The 17401-nt window shown below is 33.5% G+C and overlaps 1 protein-coding gene across 1 annotated transcript in view; it reads right to left on the bottom strand.

The window, feature by feature from the left end:
- Positions 1 to 5653: 5653 nt before the first annotated feature.
- The window catches only part of LOC144435293 (sodium-independent sulfate anion transporter-like), a 29376-nt gene continuing 17628 nt past the window's right edge, over positions 5654 to 17401 (bottom strand). Inside the window, exons 7-15 of the mRNA XM_078123887.1 lie at positions 15962 to 16287; positions 15442 to 15514; positions 14899 to 14949; positions 14601 to 14661; positions 13891 to 14087; positions 12919 to 13049; positions 11694 to 11861; positions 10553 to 10706; positions 5654 to 9858 (exon numbers count right to left, since the gene is read on the bottom strand). Coding sequence (XP_077980013.1) covers positions 9713 to 9858; positions 10553 to 10706; positions 11694 to 11861; positions 12919 to 13049; positions 13891 to 14087; positions 14601 to 14661; positions 14899 to 14949; positions 15442 to 15514; positions 15962 to 16287 — 1307 coding nt within the window. The 3' untranslated portion in view covers positions 5654 to 9712. The remainder of the gene's footprint in view (positions 9859 to 10552; positions 10707 to 11693; positions 11862 to 12918; positions 13050 to 13890; positions 14088 to 14600; positions 14662 to 14898; positions 14950 to 15441; positions 15515 to 15961; positions 16288 to 17401) is intronic.

Below are 17401 nucleotides of genomic sequence, written 5' to 3'. Positions count from 1 at the left end.
ATCTTGGGTGAAAGCTTGGTTTTGAAATTGTAAAATAGGATGCAATTTCCTACGACCTTTGACCCTATCTTGCACATAATCATGATTAAATCTAGATACACAGAAATGACATCAAATGGGTAAAGTCCCATTTCCTCATTTACACTACAATAGTTTTTTTCGTATTTTCTATTAAAATGACTAACCTGTGATATTAATGTGGAAGTCTGTAACTACAGTTGTTTTGGCTACAAAAAATATGTCCAACTGTTTACATGATGTACCTAGCCAAACAATGTTTTTTTGTGTGTGGACTTCAGTTTTTTTGTTTCTTCCCTGTACTAAAATTTATCAGTGACAAACGTATGTGCAATCATTTCCTGCATATGAAATCATGCAAACACAAAGTTTATGTTTTAAACAAAATTGATATTTTCAATAATTACATGTAATAATAACAGGCCCACTAAATACCCCAAATACACCACACTGACACTCTCCCACATCTAGTAGTTCTGCAATCATTCTAAATTTAAATAAAATATAGCCCTCTACTATTACCCAGTTACAGACTACCCCTTCATAGCACATCATTTTGTTTTTAGATGTGAAAATCTACTTCTGTTGAAGTTAGAGAATTTGTAATTATTATAGTTTATGATGTTATTAGTAGTTAGACTGTAGAAATTTAGCTTATCTTTGGTTATATTTGTAATTTTTAGCTATATTGGATCTTTTTGTTTATTTTTAATAATCCTCCTGGAATATGTGTACTATATAAAAATAAAATAAAATGAAATAAAATAATACAAAATAAAATAAAATAAAATACAATAAACTAAACTAAACTAAACTAAACTAAACTAAACTAAACTATAAATGGCTTTGACTTAGCACTTGACAGTATAAAAATACAATAAAATCAAATAAGAATATTTCGCTCAAGAAAACCAGTTTCATTTTCAATTGTTAAATGAACATGGAAGTTGGCATAGTGAATAAGTGGAACAGCGTACATGTAAAAACAAATGTGGAAGTTGGTATGCTGCCAAGCTGACATTAGTTCTACCAAACTATGTAACTCTTACATCAAGCATATCATATTGTCGTCTAACGTAACATTATATCAACTGTCCTATAACCTTCCAAAAAGCTGAATTACAAATATCTGAAGATTTCTCCTTTGTAATTTGACCACAAATGATTTTACTCTCTATAATATATATTGTACTTCCCCCGTATTCAATTCTGGAATCACACCAAGTGAAAGATTACATGCATGAAAAAACATTATGGTACCATATCATACATATTTTTTTTTTGTAACGTTCATGCAAATAAGCACAATATAATTTTTGTGACTGTAACATGTGGGCTTTTCAACTACAATTCAATACTTGCTGAATACTACTGAATACTCTGAATAGTACTATAAATGCCATTCATCTAATTTTGATACCTAGGGTCAAAATGATAAAACATACTCAATTTTAGTTAACTTAAACTTTTGCTTGTATAATCTGGCATCTTGGAGATGGGCCTCAGTTATGATGTAGACAAATATGTAGTAGAAGACTATGGGAATTTCCAGACACTTTCATTTTTCAAATTACTTTCACATTTTACAACAAATGTATTGCAGATTTTCAATAAACTGTACAAACTGCATCATTTGCAAGCAAAAAGCTGGAAACTTTATCTGTATAATTAATATAAATTAATGTGTACAGCTATACACATACATTGGTAACAGGGAAATTCAATATACACTTGAGGAAATGCAACCAAAAGTTAGCCATTATGTGGAACAAAATTATACAGATAATGTTTCAGTTACAGATAATAAAGCTTTTACTGAAACTTGTGGAGCTGTTAGAAATTATTGGATTTTTAAAAAAAATTAATCAATTTTAACTTTGGCAACAGTAAATGGTATTATGTTTTTCAACAAAACACTTGTTTTTCTAATTTAAAACAAATGTTTTAACAGTATTCCCCCACTGCAAACTACATGTAGCAACAATTAATTAAAACCAATACTTGAACCATATTAGACAGCCTTTGTAGTGACAATTCAACCGCAGTACATTATATAATGAGATAAAAGTCATCAAAATGAATCAATGATTATAATACAGATGGGGATTAGATAAATCACAAAGGGTGTGAATAAAAATGTGTATAGCTGGTAAATTTACAATAGTTAAAAAAAAATTGATTGTTTTTTCAAGCAGAAAATTATTCAAATATTGACACTATAACTTTAAGGCTAGCTTTGATCTACCGCCATCATCCATGGCAGTACAAAAAAAAGGCTTATTGATAGACTTGTTGAATGTTTGCTGGATAACATACATAGTTGCTACTGTTGCAATTATCTCATTGTAATTAGACACTGGAATTTCTAGAACTGTGTGGACCTGCATACATTAGCAAGTCCAATGTACTTTGATGAAGGTACATGAAATCAAATATGAAACCTCAAGCCAAAGTTCATGAAAAAACGTCAACTCACACAAGGACACCAAATCTAAAGAAGAGGTGTTACGCTGCCACACTTGACAATCAACACAACTTGATTGACAATCACAGCTTCATCTGTATATGCATTCAAAGCTATAGTTCAGTGCATGGGCATTTGGTGTGCAGGAGATCTACCAGAGGTGAAAATTAAAAATAAATAATGAAATTGCAAAGTATATTGTAAAGGTGTGTAATTCAAAATGACTTACTAAACACACACAACATGAACAACTTGACAAATTAAACATTGCTTTCCACAAACTGATTTCAACTTACCAAATAAGCTCCCAACTGTGTGATCGGACGTAACTATTATTCAAACAGTCATCAGTCCCTTAAATGTTGGCAATGAATTTCGTAGAAAAACTACTATATTCTTGACAACTGCAGTTCACTTCATCAGTTTTTTCAACAGAGTACTTCAAAACATGTACAGTAGTTATTTCTGAATTGGATTAAACCTGAGGTCACAGTCCGTCACATCATGTCAGTTGTCTGATTGCTCAGGATATCAAATGCACATAATTCATGTGCATGTTAATTATTATCGACAACTTCCAATTCAGAAATAACTATTGCCTGTGTTCTGAAACATTTTGTTGAAAAAACTAGTGAAGTGCAGAGTCATCAAGAATGTCAGGTTTTTTTTCTGAACTTCATTGCCAACATTAGGAACTGGTATGTGTTTAAATATTAATTATGTAAGATCATTGCTGGGAGCTTATTTGGTAAGTTGAAATTTTGTTTGTGGAAAGCAATTGTTCAAGTTATTTGTGTTGTGTGTCAGTGTTTAGGGGTCATCTTGAATTACACACCCTTACAATATACTTAATCAGCAATTTCATTTTTTTTTCATTTCTTTATCAGATCTCTTGCACCACTGAGAGCCCATGCATCGTTAACTTGCATTTACAGTCCCGTGTTTGGAACTGCCCCTGGTCGGCTAGTATAACGAAGCTGACATCGATCGACTGGTAATGCAATGCTACAAACCAAATGCCCAAATGTCACATTTCGACACAAGGCCCACAAGTCACTCAATAAATAGTGATATGGTCCACTTTTTTCAATCAATTAATATATTACGTTTCTGGTGATATCAGCCTTTTGATAGTTTCCTATATCACGTGACTTAATATACGCCCAAATAAGTCGAACTATCAACAATTTTCGACACCTGTCACCCTTTTATAGTTATCGGGCCATATTTGTACAACATACACTATTCATTTGTATTACAGCACTCAGTGTCCCGTCAATATCCAACTGTTGACGAGTGTTGGCACATGTAGTGTAAGCTTCATGACCAAAAATGTTCCCTTGTCATAACTTAGCTTACCTGCAGTTTTGTCGGATTCCTATATACGAGATAAAAAATGGTATTACTCGAACAATTATGTTGGAGATTTAGTGGCAACAGCCTGGTGTCATCTCGAAGTCCCATTCATTGCTTATCATAAATGCAGACAACTTTTTTGAATAGTTCGACAATAGAGATACATCAATTCATTGAATTTGAATGAAGGCGAGTTCCAGGGTCACTCGTCATATGACTGTGCCTCGTGACTGCCAGTGCATTGTGCTCGATAGAGGAGAGACAAACAAGGTTGTTTTGGTATATATAGTAATATTAGCACACTGAAACAACTTGACATTTGGTATTGAACCGTCGGTACTGCTACAGGGCCTAGATAGGTACTGGGTACGTAGGGGGTGGTATCTGCTATAAAGTCAGGTGACTTTTCAAGATTCGAGCTTTAGCAAAGGCTTATGGGAAAATGCGTCTGCTGTTTTTTCAGATTCAGATTCTACCACCAGAGAACGAGTACGTATTCGTATTCGGGATATATCAGGATTGAAGTGTCGGAAGGGATTCGAAGAGTGAGAGAAAGTTTTACAAGAAAGAAAAACACTTTTTAAAGAGTTTATTACACCAGAAATTTTGAATATCTGATGAGGACAAAGGCATTAGCCCTTGTGAATATCGAATATGGATATCACTTTTGCAATCACGACAAATGGGGAGGGGGGGGGGGGGGTATGACCATGAAGTGGAAGAGACATTGATTATTATAATTTAGACATGTATTCAGAAAGTGTAACAAAAATCTGATTCTAAAAATTTAAAATAAGACGAACATCTATTTCAAGACAGAGATATAAAAGCTATTTTATCTAGCCACTCCCACTTCTCATTGAAATTTGTCTTTGTATAAAATCATCATCATTATTATATAGGGACTCTAAATGATCTCTCAGTAGAAAAATTTGTGCTATGTAATTCTCTCTGAAATTATGGTATATAATTCTGAGTGCATTGTCTGTAATTGTAAATTTCCATATCTCCATTCTATGCTTTCATAAGTATAGCAGTCCAACCATATCTATAAGTGTAACAATAGCATTGTCTTTTCTCTATCTTTAATACACATCCATCCATCCACCCACACCCACACACATCATACATACATGCATACATACATACATACATACATCATACATACATACATACATACATACATACATACATACATACATACATACATGCATACATGCATACATACATACATCATACATACATACATACATACATACATACATGCATACATACAATACATACATACATACATACATACATACATACATACATACATGCATACATACAATACATACATACATACATTATAATATTTTTGTGTCAAGTTGTTTCTTTTAGTCATTGTAGATGTATTTGTATTTTTTTTTTGTATTGTCTTTGATGTACTGTTTGGCCTTTTCCGAGTGTGGTCTACTTTTCCTTTATTTTTGTGCTTAACTTGCTTGGGCCCCTGGGTAGATTAGGCTGGTCCTAACAGGGTTACCCGTTTGTTGATGTGTATTTTAAAGCATTTTGATAATAAAAGTCATTATTATTATTATTATTATTATTATTATATACATGCATACATACATCCACCATACATCATATATTACATACATCCACCCAAACATACATCCACCCATACATACATACATACATACATACATACATACATACATACATACATACATACATACATACATACATACATACATACACACACATAAAATACCAGACCCAAGAAATGATAACCGTAAACATTATTTACAATTTATTTTATATTTCTCTTTATTGAAATCTTTTCCCCAAAATCAAAACAACCAAATTTAATTCAACCAACCTGCCCATAGCAAAATATCATTAAATGGAATCATGCATGCACAGATATGCATATATTACAGAGCCTGTACATGTATATATAGGGGCCAAATCACTGTTAAAGAAAGTTGTTATAAAGAATTGCAGTGTTAAAGTTGATAAAACTGCCTTTTTAATTTCTACATTATACCACATGTTATTTCCCTTTTGATGGTTTGAAATTCTTCAACAGTTGATTATTGACAGTTACTTTATTTGGAATTGTCCCCTATTTGAAACTAATTTTAGCAAATTTTACAGCTGTATATTTACACTTAGACTATGTATAGCTTTCCTTTGAAAATAATTTGCAGCATTCTCCCTGTGAAATATAGTCAACAAAGTATTGATGCACCAATAAATCCAACTGATATCAAATAGCTATATGAGTTATCTCAAATCCATACAGAAAGAACACACTACTACACACAGTATCCCAAGGTTCCATAACTATATAAAAATATCTTCTCTGTTTGATAAATGTACGTACTTCTTTATTTCAGTGGATATTTCACTGTGAAGACATTATTTCAACTCTTGAAAAAATCTGGATTTCCCTTACATATGAAGTTACAAAATATACGACTACCTTAGAATCCATTCACCAGTTAGTTTTTCTGACATAGTCAGCTAAAATAAGCTGACAGTGAGCATTACTGTCTTCCTTCAAATTTGAATAACATAAGGCATAAATAGGTGATGATGTTTTGAAGGTGAATATTAAATTCCAAGATAGTACGTATGGTTAGAATTTTTGTTTTACGACAAGAATTTCTGGTTTAAACTGAGTATTTTTACCAACTCTGAAAGTATGTGTGGTTAGGATTTTTTGTTTTATGACAAGAATTTTTGGTTTACACCAAGAATTTTAGTAAAATTCATTAAAGTCAAGTTGGAGACAGAATGAAGTAAGAATTGATATTTTAACATGACCGGTTTTCCTAATTTGAAAGCAAAGCTAGCTAAAGAAGTTTTACAGAAAATCAAGAACGGTAAAATAGCATTTATTCCATTTCATTTCATTGCCTCCTTCACTTTAAATGTAGAGCATAACTTTGTTTACTTTCAGTATATTTTTTACCGAGTCCTCTTCATTGCCTCTATGCGCAGAAAATATTCTTGTCTGTAAAAATCAGATTCTATTTCAATTTGACACCAACCACCTGTACGAGTGTGTATATATACACAGTTGGCTTTCATGATTGTAAATAACATATCCACTAAAAGTGTACTTTTTTTCCAGAAAGCAGATTTATAGCCTGTAAGGTACACCATGACAGAGCGCCCTCATACATCGGTCAACCCCCTTCAGATATAGCAGTCTAGTGAGGGCGGCATGACAAAACATATCTTACACTCTGACTCATGAGAGAGAATGGAATAGAAAAAGTTATACAAAATGAGAACAAGGAAAGTAATCAGTCTCTGAAATGTTTAAACTGCTAACTTTGTCTACATATAAATAAGAGTATATATATACAAGTGACAAGACTTCAGTTACCTTTCACCAATTTCAAGTACATGTACTTTAGTCATACTAGAATCACTACATTGCAGCTTCACATATACAGCCTGGATATGATAATATATGCTAATTACTATGGCACTTGGCACATGCCAAAAAGAACTAATTTCTTTCCCAAATGGTAAAACGAAGTTTGGCACATGGCCAGACAAAAGTGTCGCCACTCTAAATTTACATCATCAAATCAGCACCTTAAAATGTATTGCTTCACCATATGGTAAATATATGATCATTTCATTGTAAAGACAAAGTAAAACACATCAAAAGAATGACTTTGCATTTCTCCAGTAGTTTCTGACAAGGAAATATACATCAATTTCATTGCTCACACCAGTTGTAAAAATATTACATAAACGTACCCAAATTACTGTGTATAATGACAAACTGATAACATGTTGATCTTTACTTTCTTTTGGAGAGGCTGCTAACTAAAGAAAGTTAAAGACCTTTCTTTAGGATATGGCAAATTGTTGAATATTCATTAGATATGATTCTCACTGCAAACTTAACGTCAACACTACAAAGTTTTTTGAAATCAGGTCTAAACAGATTCTTTTGATTATTTCATCAACATATTAGAGCTTTCCCTGGGATATTGTTTTTGAAAGACTTTGTGACTATGTGCAAGCGACTCTGTGCAAAAAATACTAGGATAATAAATCATAAGGGAAATAAATCATTCATTAGTACACTTTTTCAGTAACATAGGAGATTTATCATATAGGCTTATCTTCAGTGTGGCGTAAGTCACTTGCAATAAATATTTACCACATTCAATAATAGTGTACCTTCCTCATTTGCATATTTTTTACTTATTATGTAAAATTATGCAAATGATTAGGAAACTATAACAGTTGAAAATCGTGAAACAAAGTACACTATACAAGCGAAATCCACCAGAGATATTTTCCTTATAGGCGAGAGACAGCCACAGTGAATTGGAATGGATTCCTTGACTTGAGAAAAACAAAGAAATGAAACATATTCGCGAAAAAAAACTAAATTAGCCGCATGTACCAAAATACTAAATTTTAAAAAGATAAATAAAACTCAAGAATATATTTGCAAATTAATAAAAGATAAAAAGGAAAACAATGAAAGAAATACTCAAAGGTGGTTTTGGATATTGAATATTAATTAAAAAATACTGAATTCCTTTAAAAGTTTTATGAGAAGTCATGGTTGCAAAGAAATACACTACTGAAAAAAAATTAAAAATTAAATGTGATATATTTTAAATTGTAATCATGATTAAATTGCCACACAGCAGTTGTGACAAAAGAAGTCATGTCCAGAATTCCTAAATGACACATGTACTGTCCTAATATTTAGAGCCATCATAAATTAGTATTTAAAATATAGTGCTGGAAAGAACAGATATAGACATGGTACTGTTCACTGTATGATAGAAATGTCTGGACTGCTGGCAAAATGACCTTATTGCCTTTAATGTTATTCAAGTTTTATAAGCCGAATTTTTGTGTTTTACTCGGGCAAATGTACTTTCATAAAACCTGCATTTAACTATTCTAGTATAATAGTGCTATTGAAGCATACCTAAATACATTAGAAAATGTCTCTTGGGGTTATTAGCACAGTTTTTGGCATAATGTGATTTCCTTGACAGCTTTGAATGTGTATATTATGCTGAAATACCAGGTTTGAGTTTTGTCAATAGCAAGTGATAAGCTTCGACCGTAAGTAGAATGCTACAGGTACCTATCATGTTGCAAATATTAACCCCTCTTCAAATAACATATATAAACTCAGAGTGTGTTCTTTTTAACTCTACATTTTGCCTTATCAGTGAAGTTAAGTATTTAGAAAGATCTCGGACACTTTCCTTGAACATTTGCTAACATAATTTGTTTCATTAGAGAAACTTACAATTCATAAAATCCTGTTGATGGTTGCCATGACATAAATGATGATGACAGAAATGACAACGACGATCCCTGGGTCTGCAATATTTTTTAAATTTTGGCTTTGAATATAAAAATGAATCCCAGTCCTAAACCTTTCTCAATCTTGAAAGTTTGTGTACATTTTGTCTGAGGTACGTGCTACATAAAATATTGAGAGATTTCAGAAGAGTACTTTTATAAACCCAAATCGACTTTGTAAATAATTTGACAGTGATACAGGTCTCTCTATAATATTTACTTTTAACAAGTCAAATATCTTCTCACCGAAATTCATGTGATCTTTTTTTTTTATACATTTTAAAATATGTTCACAAATCTTTGAACTTAGACATACTAGTTTTATTTAGTCATGATTACGGTTCACAGTTTTTCAAAACAAGGTAAACTTTTCTTGGGAAATACAGCTGGCATTTTGTCATAAGCACTCTTTATCATTCTATGAATCTGACAGCATTGAGTTCATCCCTTCCAGTTCAATGGAGTGATCGAAATCCTTTGTAATTATTGGGTCATACCATACATGTAGGGAAATAAGGAACTTTTCTAGACAGCATCACCACCTTCTTTAATCTTGCCATCGGTATGATTTTCTAACTTTCCATCAGATACAGTCATTACATGGTTCTGTTTTTCATCAATAGGTGCCAGCAAGATATGGGATTCATCAGCTTCTGGCTGGTCTGCTGTGTCTGAAAAAACAAACAGTTAACACATTTCCAGTTTGGTTATCTAGTATACCTGTATAATGGTAAGAGAGAATGTTGAGTATGGGACACGATGTCTGTCAGGAATAATTAAAAAAATTTATATTAAATTTTGACAAATTTTACTGTGGTAAATTTTACAGTGAATGGATCGATGTGAAAGAAAGGTATTTCAATACTATCATAATGCTCCTCCAGCATGTCACAAATTGTTCTGAACTGATTCACAAATAAACATTATCTGTCTGTCTGTGTCTGTTGTTTGCCTACCTGTCTGTCTATATGTCTGCATCTGTCTTTCTGTTTGTTTGTTTGTTTGCCTGCCTGCCTGTTTGTTTGCCTACCTACATTTGTATCTGCCTATCTGTCTATGTCTGTCTGTCTGTCTGTCTACCTGTCTCAGCATATCTTAGTCTGCCTCCCTCCCCTTCTCTTCTTACCTGTCTATTTTTCCCTATATTCCTCCATTCTCACTCCCCTTATCCGATCCATGTCTCAGAAATTACAAATGCACACAAAATGAGTGTACTTCACAGTCTATATAGAAGTACACACCCCTTCATCTTTTGTATTTCATTTTGTTTTTCAAAATTTGTACCATACCACACTCTCTAGTAGTGTGTGTGTAGTGTAATAAAGATTGATTGATTACCTTCCCTCAATGCAAAGTTCTCCTTACCTAAAATAGATTTTATTGCATCGTCAACAGTATCATGGTTTTCAAAGTGTGGTATTTTGGCCCTTAATATGATATCCAGTATGTTCGGCCTAAGTCCTGCCATCACAATTTTCACATTGTTACGTTTGAATTCTGCACACATTTCCTTCATCGCCTGTAGGTGAAAATATGAATGGATGATAAATGTTTGTTATTAAACACAGACAGAGGGCGCTACACACTTCCAGGCTCCCATAATATGACCCCTTATGATAGGTTCACATCACTGTACTGTCATGTGTTATGAACAGTCAGGTATGTAAGGGTCCCAAAATTGACAAAGTGAGCATAAAAGTGCTCAAACAAGCACTTTGTAGATAAATGACAAACTGAGTGTGAAACTGACCGTGAAAGTGCTCAATCGAGCACTTTGTGGAAAATGGCAAACTGGGCATCACCTTGACCAGTGTCTTAAAATATTCATGATATGCTGGAATATTCCTGAGATCGCTTCACTTTGTCAATTTCGGGTGGCCATTACATACATGTATCTCAAACAGTGGTTTGATCTGTTGACAAAGACTGAAGTGTACAATGAAAAATTTCAGGTAATGACTTTCAAGTTTGTGTTTGGAACACAGGTTTAATTTAAATACACTGGTTTACAAACATGCATGAAACTTTTCATTTGACGGTGAATTTTTGTTATTTGGAAAGATTTCCATTTAAATTACAAAGAATTTACTATGAAGTAGCTGGGATAATATATGTTAATTAATTTACATTAATTGCTGTTTTTTAAGACAAACTTTGCCAGACACGTAAAATGATTCTTTTGCTGTAATTTCATGCAATTTTGTTGACACTACTTTTTCAGTACAGAAGTCCATAAATTGTCCATAAATTATAATGTACCCTAAGTTACACTAATTTCCAATGTTAACTTTTTTGCCAGACCCAAAACTATGGGTTCTAATTTGGCTTATGCAGAATTTCAAACAAAACAACTCCATGGTTGCTGCAAGTATAGCGTACGTACGTTAAGATAAAAGCACATCCATAACAGCTGAGAATCTAGTGACCTGCAGTAACGAGCTGAATTTTCTGCTAAGTTCCATTATATTCAAGTCGACATTGAAGTGACAGGAGTGACAAGACTTACCTGTATTGATGTATAGTCAATGAAAGTGAGACGTGTACAGTCAGCAACACATGATTTCAAGTTGTCTCCAGATAAACAATCCTCCTTAATAGTATCAGAGATATGTTCCACTGCCGGGTAGTGAACACCATAGTCTATTTGAAATACAGTTACTTCCTTCTTTACTATCTGTTTTAATCAACAACATAAAATATGTCATGTTTTACTTAAATATACCAGTATTCATCAGGTTGGTAAAATGCCATTTACTTCTTGTATCACGACCATGGGTTCTAATAACTTACAAGTGACGTTTCATCTGTTTCAGGTGAGGCTTCATCAAAACGTCTGTCTGCTGGCTATACTGTCAATCACATCACCACCACTATGAAGTCTAGCAGTAAAGCCAGCAAACAGATAGTTTGACAAAGCCTGTCGACCTGAAAAGGCAAAATGTTGTTTGTAAATAATAAGAACCCTTCCATTGTGATACAAGAACTTATTATTACAGACTATGCTATGGTTTATTTGTAGTACATGGTCAACTGAATAATTTCACTCAATTAATGTACAAAACATTTATCTTAGCTGTACGGCAAGAGAAGATAAACCAACTTCAAGTTGTTTAGATTTTTTTGCCCGTAGTTGTTTATTTAATATCTTTATCATCATGTTCATTTATGCACTCTTATCAATGAAGCAAATATGCAGAGTTTGTTGGATGTGACGAAAAAAATTTCAGAACTCAACATTTCAATAATTTCCCAGTTGACAGTAAATGTCAGCACCCATACACTTCAATTCACATACATGTAAGGAATGTGCATTCTAATTTCTGAGGGCAGGCTTCATTTACTAATACTAACAAAATGCTTTAAATAGCAGCAGTATATAAAGACACAAAATCTCCACAACACAAATGTATATAGACTGTAAGATATGTCGTGTCATTCTGCCCTCGCCTCACCGGGAGGGGTTGACCGATGTGTGAGGGTGCCCTGTCAGGGCGTACCTTACAGACTAAAATGTATACAGCTCATTTCTGTAATTCAAACTTTTTCCTATTAACACATATTTGTGTTTTGAAGGTGGATCACTGATATTTCAATGAACATGTGATGATAACAACAAGATTCAGAACATGTACATGTTGCATCATGACAGACAGTTCGGCTGTCTACTTTTGATGAGATCAAAGACTTGTAAAAGTAACATTAAGTTATTTAAAGAGAAGAAAGATACTCACCTCTATTTCTGGTTTGGCTTGAGTGTACAACAATACACATAAATCTATAGCAATACCAATTATAATACCAATCTCTACACCCTGCCATAGACAACCTAAGAAGGTTCCAACCCATGTCAATAAATCCAATTCTGTAGATAAAGATATGGTAAGATCCTGTGTTATCTATGTCTCAAAGCCTCTTATTCTTCACTACACACAAGGAAATCTACTGTCTGCTTTGAGAACTATTCATTGAATCACCAGCCTAGGTAAATTACAACACAGTTTGCCAGAACAAGGGTAGAAAAGTTATATCTTTGTTTACTTTTCCTAAAAGTTGAGCACATTTCTGGGAAATAAAGAACATTCCAGAAGTCTAATGGATTAAAGAGTCATAGACAGTCCAGACTCCTTCACCACAGTGTCCCTGTGACAGCTAGTATTGCAGATGATTTTGCCATCATTAAAATGGCTTTGTTGAACTGTGAGGGCGCTATAACAATTCACCAATTGTATGAGAGTACATTGTATGTTGCACAATAACAATACTACTGGTATAAAATGACAAGCAGTATATACTATCTCAGTCAAATTGAGATGCCAGTGATGTATATCAATTTACCAACATTTGGCATATTCCCCTATCCCTTACTATGCAGTGATGAACAAAAACAAGGTGTTCATAAATTTTGACCACGGTATACTGACAAGTGTACAACTAATTTTCATATCTGAATGCTATTAAAATTGAATAGCAGTTACATTTCCCACAAGATCTTAGAACATTGAATGGTGAAACTGTAAAACATCATACAGTTGGACACTTCATAAAGATCAAACTCCACTCTACTCCAATCTGCCCCACCCAACCCAACCCAACCCAACACCACCACCCTATGTTCAAACTCAAACAGTCCAACATCTGCTATACTAGTGAGCTACATACATGTATATATAGTCAAATAAAACTTGCAGTAGTGTTAAACTTACTTTTGACGACCCATAACTTTTTAATTGTTGAATGATCAAACATAGCAATCACAGCACATACAATAACGGAGGCTAGTGCAGCTTTTGGAATGAAGTAGAACAGTGGTGTTAGGAAGGCCAGGGATAGTAACACCAAGGCTGCTGTAAATAAACCACCAAGAGGTGTCTTTACGCCACTCTGAGCATTCACAGCAGTTCTGTTGGTTGAAAAAGAAACAGGAAAATATTATGATAATATCTACTTCAATAATTCTATGTCTAATCATCTAAATAATGTTTTTTTCATTTTCCATAATTTGCACCAAACTTTTAATAAAGTTAAACTAGCACACACATAGGCCTAAATGTGGTGGTATGGTGGACTAAGTCATGAATCATCTACCATAGGAGTTTTCATTTTGATTATGAATGTCTCATGATGATATTTGAATACCGCCCTCACCCTTACCAAACAGGAAGGCTTCCATAAGCATTTGCACAGCTATCAAAATTGGCCTTCAACAGATAGCAACTCTAGATGGCTAGTAACTTCTAAGAAGGATTGTCAGATTGACGATAATCACCATATTCTTCAAGATGAATTATTCAAATGAGCTAAGCTTTTGAGCACTATACACACATATGTTTTCTAAAGACTAACTTATTATGACAATGGTTCACATCTCCTCTATGGTATAATTTAATATGTATATTGAAATGACTTAATTTACCTTGAGAAGCTACCAGTCACTGGATAGGCTGACACAAAGGAACTCATTACATTGGCAGACCCTGTGTATAAGAACATACGACAAATTGATAATTACATGTACATTGTAGTCTAAATTTGATTGATTGATTGATTGATTGATTGATAGATTGAATGATTGATTGATTGAGTGGTTGTTTATGGGCATTAAAACACAAACTTCTGTCACCAATGAAATTTTGAAGGAAATTACTACTCTGGGATATGATTGGTATGTTTCAAAGCTAAATCTAAAATAATATTATTTGACAGGTACATACCTAATGCCAATAGTTCCTGGTTTGGATAAACCCTGTAATTACCTTTCCTTGCTGTAAAAAGAAGAAGAAAAGGACCATCATACAAAGAATTACTAGGTATTACTTAGTAAGTTTGATACTGTTCACACAATGCAAGTGTTAAACTTAAAGTAAAGACATTATCAAATTGATATAAACAACCTCTAAAAAGCTCAGAATATATCCTGAAAACTTCCAAATAAAGTCAACCAAATCTGCCTTTTATTTGGGTCAATGTCCATACAACGTTTCCATCAATATGTGGGTCTTAGTTTTACTTTACGGCCTGTATTCTTTCTATTCTACATGTGTATTTATCAAATCTGAAATTCTCAGTCTACCATACATCACTTTTAACATTGTAATGTACAGTGGTCATAGCTGTATGGAAAGCTTGTTCCAAGTGGAGGATATATTGGCGCTGTGAAATTAGACTTCTTACATTGCAATGAACCGTGGCCATAGCTGTATGGAAGGCTTGCTCTAAGTGGAGGATATGTTGACATTGAAATTAGACATACTTACCAAATGCTTTTGCAATGGCACAATTTTCTAAAAACCCAATGATTGGTATGATTCCTAAACCCACATTTATATCCTGTAAATTGAAAATAAAACAAAAACTGTTTATTTCTAAATAACTAAGAAATGTAATATTATAAGTTTTCAAATGTAACAATATCAAGAGAAGTATACAAGTCCCCTGTTCACAGAAACTTGAAGTTGCTGAAATAATCGCCCAACCTTATCAAATGCATTCATAAGACAATTTACATATGATGAAAATCGGAACACCATTACAATGCATTCAAATTTGCTAACAACAGAAGATAATTTTTCTTGACAATGAAGGCATACATCGACATTAACATTACACTAGTTGATTACACTAGTGTTTATGTATTTTCACAGCTTCTAACCTCAGCTTGAGTCACTTTAAGAACAATCTATTGAGCGAAAACATGAAAAGGAAATATGTTATGGAATCTATAATGAGTTGAGTCCTTTCAATGTAAAGACCTCCAAGTTAAAGAAATGTTCTTACTGATAAAACTTTTCCAAGGCTGATATAAGATTTGCCAGCTGGTTCTTCAACTCCCGGTGCTATGGTCACATTCCCATTGGCTGTTAAGTTGGACAAGTAATCAATGGGGCTCAATGTTGCATCAGTCTCTGTCTGGTTGAATAGTGTGTGATTACTTTCCTCCACTACTACCTCTGCCTCAAGTCGTTCAAAGGGAGGTAGAGGTGAAATAAATTGTGGAAGTCCTGCTGGGACATGTCCTACTAATCTAAAGGCATCTTCATAACCATGGCTGTAAATTCCATATGCTATACATGCTGCAATAATTACAATGACCGCATTTCTCGCTGTTGAACGAAAAGAAAGAAAGAAGTTAAAGTCATTTCCAAATTCCATAGATTGCACAACACAGCAATAACATGATGGTATGCAACAAATATATTATAAACTACAATGTATGCTTCATACATAGTAAAATTACTTGACAAAAATACAGAATGCGCCTCGGGACAAATTTCTATGCAAATCAAAGTTCTTCAGTTATCTCCAGGATTGCCATATGAAAGATTGTTCCTGATTCTTTAGAAATAATAAAAAGATATTTGGCTTTCACTATCTTGTTTTCAAGGAAATTGCTAATGTTTTATTTTCTTACAGTTACCATAATATTCATCAGCCATATTGGATTCCAAAATGACTCAACTTTGCTACATTTTTTGACATCTATTTAAAAAATTTGCATTTTATTGATTTTAACTGAGAATAGTTTGGGTTTTTTTGAACAAAGTAACAGTGAAAGTTTAAAAGAGTTCATTTCTGAGGTGCTTTATAAATAGATGTTGTAGGATATTTGCATTAAATTTCGTAAAACATATATTATTAGATTTTGTAATGTTAACCCATTTTTGATTGCTTTGAAGAAATTATAGGATGGAACCCACTACTCTATAAAGGTCTGGTGAGAATTCTGTAAATTATAGGATGGAACCCACTACTCTATAAAGGGCTGGTGAGAACCCAATCTAATTAAAATCCGATGTGGTGAAAGCGGCTAGATGTCCTTATTTACCTCTATTCATCGTGTTGTAACGTTTGTTTTCTTCGGAGTGATCGCCGCCTTCGTGGGAATTTTAATCAGATTGGTGAGAACCCTGTAAATTATAGGATGGAACCCACTACTCTAGAAAGGGCTGGTGAGAACCCTGTAAATTATAGGATGGAACCCAATACTCTATAAAGGCCTGGTGAGAACTCTGTAAATTATAGGATGGAACCCACTACTCTAGAAAGGGCTGGTGAGAACCCAATTCATCCTTGTGAATTGTCAAGTGAGAACAAACTACATGTTGTAGTTGCTTTTCTAATCATTCACATACATGTAGATAAAGAAACAATCTCTCCATGGAAATCATATCATGTTATCATACATTGCTTACATATTGGTAGCAAAGAAAGCCAATT

Source organism: Glandiceps talaboti, chromosome 5, assembly GCF_964340395.1.
Source record: "Glandiceps talaboti chromosome 5, keGlaTala1.1, whole genome shotgun sequence".
In the NCBI taxonomy this organism is placed as follows: Eukaryota; Metazoa; Hemichordata; class Enteropneusta; family Spengelidae; genus Glandiceps; species Glandiceps talaboti.
Note: the sequence above shows the minus strand (reverse complement) of the source record. Positions and strands in the feature narration are given on the sequence as shown.